At 46.3% G+C, this 7,946-nt stretch overlaps 1 protein-coding gene across 1 annotated transcript in view; it reads right to left on the reverse strand.

Annotated features, from left to right (window-relative positions):
• The window catches only part of LOC124024606 (proline-rich extensin-like protein EPR1), a gene marked incomplete at its 3' end in the record, with an annotated part of 44,191 nt that extends 40,418 nt beyond the window's left edge, over window positions 1-3,773 (reverse strand). The window contains exons 1-2 of the mRNA XM_046338500.1: window positions 3,417-3,773; window positions 2,969-3,364 (exon numbers count right to left, since the gene is read on the reverse strand). Coding sequence (XP_046194456.1) covers window positions 2,969-3,364; window positions 3,417-3,773 — 753 coding nt within the window. The remainder of the gene's footprint in view (window positions 1-2,968; window positions 3,365-3,416) is intronic.
• Between the last annotated feature and the right edge of the window lie 4,173 nt (window positions 3,774-7,946).

Here is a 7,946-nt window from a genome sequence, read left to right on the forward strand (position 1 = left end):
ATATGCTGGTCTACCTGCACTGTATTATAATGATATATGCTAGTCTACCTGTATTATAATGATATATGCTGGTCTACCTGTATTATAATGATATATGCTAGTCTACCTGTATTATAATGATATATGCTAGTCTACCTGTATTATAATGATATATGCTAGTCTACCTGTATTATAATGATATATGCTGGTCTACCTGTATTATAATGATATATGCTAGTCTACCTGTATTATAATGATATATGCTAGTCTACCTGTATTATAATGATATATGCTGGTCTACCTGTATTATAATGATATATGCTAGTCTACCTGCACTGTATTATAATGATATATGCTGGTCTACCTGTATTATAATGATATATGCTAGTCTACCTGTATTATAATGATATATGCTAGTCTACCTGTATTATAATGATATATGCTGGTCTACCTGTATTATAATGATATATGCTAGTCTACCTGCACTGTATTATAATGATATATGCTAGTCTACCTGTATTATAATGATATATGCTAGTCTACCTGTATTATAATGATATATGCTGGTCTACCTGTATTATAATGATATATGCTGGTCTACCTGTATTATAATGATATATGCTGGTCTACCTGCACTGTATTATAATGATATATGCTAGTCTACCTGTATTATAATGATATATGCTAGTCTACCTGTATTATAATGATATATGCTGGTCTACCTGTATTATAATGATATATGCTGGTCTACCTGTATTATAATGATATATGCTAGTCTACCTGTATTATAATGATATATGCTAGTCTACCTGTATTATAATGATATATGCTAGTCTACCTGTATTATAATGATATATGCTGGTCTACCTGTATTATAATGATATATGCTAGTCTACCTGTATTATAATGATATATGCACTGTATTATAATGATATATGCTAGTCTACCTGTATTATAATGATATATGCTAGTCTACCTGTATTATAATGATATATGCTAGTCTACCTGTATTATAATGATATATGCTAGTCTACCTGTATTATAATGATATATGCTAGTCTACCTGTATTATAATGATATATGCTAGTCTACCTGTATTATAATGATATATGCTAGTCTACCTGTATTATAATGATATATGCTAGTCTACCTGTATTATAATGATATATGCTAGTCTACCTGTATTATAATGATATATGCTAGTCTACCTGTATTATAATGATATATGCTGGTCTACCTGTATTATAATGATATATGCTGGTCTACCTGTATTATAATGATATATGCTGGTCTACCTGTATTATAATGATATATGCTAGTCTACCTGTATTATAATGATATATGCTAGTCTACCTGTATTATAATGATATATGCTAGTCTACCTGTATTATAATGATATATGCTGGTCTACCTGTATTATAATGATATATGCTAGTCTACCTGTATTATAATGATATATGCTAGTCTACCTGTATTATAATGATATATGCTAGTCTACCTGTATTATAATGATATATGCTGGTCTACCTGTATTATAATGATATATGCTAGTCTACCTGTATTATAATGATATATGCTAGTCTACCTGTATTATAATGATATATGCTAGTCTACCTGTATTATAATGATATATGCTAGTCTACCTGTATTATAATGATATATGCTAGTCTACCTGTATTATAATGATATATGCTATACCTGTATTATAATGATATATGCTAGTCTACCTGTATTATAATGATATATGCTGGTCTACCTGTATTATAATGATATATGCTGGTCTACCTGTATTATAATGATATATGCTGGTCTACCTGTATTATAATGATATATGCTGGTCTACCTGTATTATAATGATATATGCTAGTCTACCTGTATTATAATGATATATGCTAGTCTACCTGTATTATAATGATATATGCTGGTCTACCTGTATTATAATGATATATGCTGGTCTACCTGTATTATAATGATATATGCTGGTCTACCTGTATTATAATGATATATGCTAGTCTACCTGTATTATAATGATATATGCTAGTCTACCTGTATTATAATGATATATGCTAGTCTACCTGTATTATAATGATATATGCTAGTCTACCTGTATTATAATGATATATGCTAGTCTACCTGTATTATAATGATATATGCTGGTCTACCTGTATTATAATGATATATGCTAGTCTACCTGTATTATAATGATATATGCTGGTCTACCTGTATTATAATGATATATGCTAGTCTACCTGTATTATAATGATATATGCTGGTCTACCTGTATTATAATGATATATGCTAGTCTACCTGTATTATAATGATATATGCTAGTCTACCTGCACTGTATCTGCCTGTTGAATACAGCACACATTTCCAGACCAGTCTCGGCACGTTTGCTAATTAAAGCAACAGTTTTTGCGACAGGACTATCGGTAGAGGTGGAAATGCCATGGAAACACACGATTTCTATTCGTGACATACGAAATGTAAGAACACAAATAAATGTTATGTGTTCTATGTCATCGAACACTGTTTTATCCTCAACAAGTCTGTTGGTTGAGATCAATCCACTGGTAGGAAAATGTACATATTCTATTTTTATATTCTTTGTGTGAATATTTTAATGAAAATCTATTGTCAATTTTACGGATACCCAGCTACAGGCACAGACATAGACAGATGGGCAGAGAAACAGGCACACACACACACACACACAATGTACCCCCCACACACACACACACACACACACACACACACACACACACACACACACACACACACACACACACACACACACACACACACACACACACACACACACACACACACACACACACACACACGCAACGTGCCCCCCCCACACACACACACAGACACACACCACACACAACCCCCCCCACATACACACAGGCTGGTCTGTTTTCCCTCTGGTGCTCTGGGGAGTTTAGCAGGAGAGGTAGAGGAAAACCACATCTCATCAGCTGCCTGCCTGAGCTGCCTGCTGCCTGGGACAGGGATAGTGTTCTGCAGGGTTGTCCAGCAGCTGGTAGGCCTGGCAGGGATAGAGCTCCATGAGGTGATCTGGAGGCTGGTAGGCCTGGCTGGGATAGAGCTCCATGAGGTGATCTGGAAGCTGGTAGGCCTGGCTGGGATAGAGCTCCATGAGGTGATCTGGAGGCTGGTAGGCCTGGCTGGGATAGAGCTCCATGAGGTGATCTGGAGGCTGGTAGGCCTGGCTGGGATAGAGCTCCATGAGGTGATCTGGAGGCTGGTAGGCCTGGCTGGGATAGAGCTCCATGAGGTGATCTGGAGGCTGGTAGGCCTGGCTGGGATAGAGCTCCATGAGGTGATCTGGAGGCTGGTAGGGGCTGAGCTCCAGAGGTGTCTGGAGGCTGGCTGGGATAGAGCTCCATGAGGTGATCTGGAGGCTGGTAGGCCTGGCTGGGAGTAGGGTGTCTGGCTCTGGGATAGAGCTCCATGAGGTGATCTGGAGGCTGGTAGGCCTGGCTGGGATAGAGCTCCATGAGGTGATCTGGAGGCTGGTAGGCCTGGCTGGGATAGAGCTCCATGAGGTGATCTGGAGGCTGGTAGGCCTGGCTGGGATAGAGCTCTATGAGGTGATCTGGAGGCTGGTAGGCCTGGCTGGGATAGAGCTCCATGAGGTGATCTGGAGGCTGGTAGGCCTGGCTGGGATAGAGCTCCATGGGGTGATCTGGAGGCTGGTAGGCCTGGCTGGGATAGAGCTCTATGAGGTGATCTGGAGGCTGGTAGGCCTGGCTGGGATAGAGCTCCATGAGGTGATCTGGAGGCTGGTAAGCCTGGCTGGGCTATTGCTCATCGCTCTGCTCACTGTGTTAGAGCCGAGCTCTCCTCACCATCAATACAACATACAGACTACCAGCTCCCTCCACCCTCCTCCTCTTCACCATCAATACAACAAACTACCAGCTCCCTCCCTCCCTCCACCCTCCTCCACTTCACCATCAATACAACAAACAGACTACCAGCTCCCTCCCTCCCTCCACCCTCCTCCACTTCACCATCAATACAACAAACAGACTACCAGCTCTCTCCCTCCCTCCCTCCCTCCCTCCCTCCCTCCCCCTCCCTCCCTCCCTCCCTCCCTCCCTCCCTCCCTCCCTCCCTCCCTCCCTCCCTCCCTCCCTCCCTCACCATCAATACAACATACAGACTACCAGCTCTCTCCCTCCCTCCCTCCACCCTCCTCCTCCTCACCATCAATACAACATACAGACTACCAGCTCCCTCCCTCCACCCTCCTCCTCCTCACCATCAATACAACATACAGACTACCAGCTCCCTCCCTCCCTCCACCCTCCTCCTCCTCACCATCAATACAACATACAGACTACCAGCTCCCTCCACCCTCCTCCTCCTCACCATCAATACAACATACAGGCTACCAGCTCCCTCCACCCTCCTCCTCTTCACCATCAATACAACAAACTACCAGCTCCCTCCCTCCCTCCACTCTCCTCCTCTTCACCATCAATACAACAAACAGACTACCAGCTCCCTCCCTCCCTCCACCCTCCTCCACTTCACCATCAATACAACAAACAGACTACCAGCTCCCTCCCTCCCTCCCTCCACCCTCCTCCACTTCACCATCAATACAACAAACAGACTACCAGCTCCCTCCCTCCCTCCACCCTCCTCCACTTCACCATCAATACAACAAACAGACTACCAGCTCCCTCCCTCCCTCCCTCCACCCTCCTCCACTTCACCATCAATACAACAAACAGACTACCAGCTCCCTCCCTCCCTCCACCCTCCTCCACTTCACCATCAATACAACAAACAGACTACCAGCTCTCTCCCTCCCTCCCTCCCTCCCTCCCCCCCCCTCCCTCCCTCCCTCCCTCCCTCCCTCCCTCCCTCCCTCCCTCCCTCCCCTCCCTCCCTCCCTCCCTCCCTCCTCCTCCTCTTCACCATCAATACAACATACAGACTACCAGCTCTCTCCCTCCCTCCCTCCACCCTCCTCCTCCTCACCATCAATACAACATACAGACTACCAGCTCCCTCCCTCCCTCCACCCTCCTCCTCCTCACCATCAATACAACATACAGACTACCAGCTCCCTCCCTCCCTCCACCCTCCTCCTCCTCACCATCAATACAACATACAGACTACCAGCTCCCTCCCTCCTTCCACCCTCCTCCTCTTCACCATCAATACAACAAACAAACTACCAGCTCCCTCCCTCCCTCCACCCTCCTCCTCCTCACCATCAATACAACATACAGACTACCAGCTCCCTCCCTCCTTCCACCCTCCTCCTCTTCACCATCAATACAACATACAAACTACCAGCTCCCTCCCTCCCTCCACCCTCCTCCTCCTCACCATCAATACAACATACAGACTACCAGCTCCCTCCCTCCCTCCACCCTCCTCCTCCTCACCATCAATACAACATACAAACTACCAGCTCCCTCCCTCCCTCCACCCTCCTCACCATCAATACAACATACAGACTACCAGCTCCCTCCCTCCTTCCACCCTCCTCCTCTTCACCATCAATACAACAAACAAACTACCAGCTCCCTCCCTCCCTCCACCCTCCTCCTCCTCACCATCAATACAACAAACAGACTACCAGCTCCCTCCCTCCCTCCACCCTCCTCCTCTTCACCATCAATACAACAAACTACCAGCTCCCTCCCTCCCTCCACCCTCCTCCTCCTCACCATCCCATCAATACAACAAACAGACTACCAGCTCCCTCCCTCCCTCCACCCTCCTCCTCTTCACCATCAATACAACAAACAGACTACCAGCTCCCTCCCTCCCTCCACCCTCCTCCTCTTCACCATCAATACAACAAACTACCAGCTCCCTCCCTCCCTCCACTCTCCTCCTCTTCACCATCAATACAACAAACTACCAGCTCCCTCCCTCCCTCCCTCCACCCTCCTCCTCTTCACCATCAATACAACAAACTACCAGCTCCCTCCCTCCCTCCACTCTCCTCCTTTTCACCATCAATACAACAAACTACCAGCTCCCTCCCTCCCTCCACCCTCCTCCTCCTCCTCACCATCAATACAACATACAGACTACCAGCTCCCTCCCTCCCTCCACCCTCCTCCTCTTCACCATCAATACAACATACAGACTACCAGCTCTCTCCCTCCCTCCCTCCACCCTCCTCCTCCTCACCATCAATACAACATACAGACTACCAGCTCCCTCCCTCCCTCCACCCTCCTCCTCCTCACCATCAATACAACAAACAGACTACCAGTTCCCTCCCTCCCTCCACCCTCCTCCTCTTCACCATCAATACAACAAACAGACTACTAGCTCCCTCCCTCCACCCTCCTCCTCTTCACCATCAATACAACAAACAGACTACCAGCTCCCTCCCTCCCTCCACCCTCCTCCTCTTCACCATCAATACAACATACAGACTACCAGCTCTCTCCCTCCCTCCCTCCCTCCACCCTCCTCCTCTTCACCATCAATAGAACATACAGACTACCAGCTCCCTCCCTCCCTCCACCCTCCTCCTCGTCACCATCAATACAACAAACAGACTACCAGCTCTCTCCCTCCCTCCCTCCCTCCCTCCACCCTCCTCCTCCTCACCATCAATACAACAAACAGACTACCAGCTCTCTCCCTCCCTCCCTCCCTCCACCCTCCTCTTCTTCACCATCAATACAACAAACAGACTACCAGCTCCCTCCCTCCCTCCACCCTCCTCCTCTTCACCATCAATACAACAAACAGACTACCAGCTCCCTCCCTCCCTCCACCCTCCTCCTCTTCACCATCAATAGAACATACAGACTACCAGCTCCCTCCCTCCACCCTCCTCTTCCTCACCATCAATAGAACATACAGACTACCAGCTCCCTCCCTCCCTCCACCCTCCTACTCTTCCGAGCCATTCTTAATTGAGACATATCCATATCGACCGCGGCAATCTACAAGTCGTTCATTGAATATGAAAAATAGAGTTTGGAGGGAGCAGAGAAATCAATGGTATGGATCAACATGTGCAGCCGGCCGAGCCTTTCAGGGCCCAGGCAGAGTGTGTGTGTGTGTGTGTGTGTGTGTGTGTGTGTGTGTGTGTGTGTGTGTGTGTGTGTGTGTGTGTGTGTGTGTGTGTGTGTGTGTGTGTGTGTGTGTGTGTGTGTGTGTGTGTGTGTGTGTGTGTGTGTGTGTGTGTGTGTGTGTGTGTGTGTGTGTGTGTGTGTGTGTGTGTGTGTGTGTGTGTGTGTGTGTGTGTGTGTGTGTGTGTCTCCTCCAGTTTATTGGACATCTGAATGAGTAATGGCATCGTCACAGACGGGGCAATTACCACCAACGCTCATTTATTAAAGGAGGGAGTGAGAGAGGGGACTGGGGGGGGGGTGTAGGGACAGACGGAAGCCCTGCAGCCGCAGACAGACGGACAGACTCTCTCTCTCTCTCTCTCTCTCTCTCTCTCTCTCTCTCTCTCTCTCTCTCTCTCTCTCTCCTCCTCACTCTCCATTCTCTCTCTTTCCCTATATACCTCCTCACTCTCCATTTCTCTCTCTCTTTCCCTATATACCTCCTCACTCTCCATTTCTCTCTCTCTTTCCCTATATACCTCCTCACTCTCCATTTCTCTCTCTCTTTCCCTATATACCTCCTCACTCTCCATTTCTCTCTCTCTTTCCCTATATACCTCCTCACTCTCCATTTCTCTCTCTCTCTTTCCCTATATACCTCCTCACTCTCCATTTATCTCTCTTTCCCTATATACCTCCTCACTCTCCATTTCTCTCTCTCTCTCTTTCCCTATATACCTCCTCACTCTCCATTTCTCTCTCTCTCTCTTTCCCTATATACCTCATCACTCTCCATTTCTCTCTCTCTCTCTTTCCCTATATACCTCATCACTCTCCATTTCTCTCTCTCTCTCTTTCCCTATATACCTCTCACTCATTTCTCTCCATTTCTCTCTT

This window comes from Oncorhynchus gorbuscha, unplaced genomic scaffold (genome assembly GCF_021184085.1).
Source record: "Oncorhynchus gorbuscha isolate QuinsamMale2020 ecotype Even-year unplaced genomic scaffold, OgorEven_v1.0 Un_scaffold_1948, whole genome shotgun sequence".
Classification (NCBI taxonomy): Eukaryota; Metazoa; Chordata; class Actinopteri; order Salmoniformes; family Salmonidae; genus Oncorhynchus; species Oncorhynchus gorbuscha.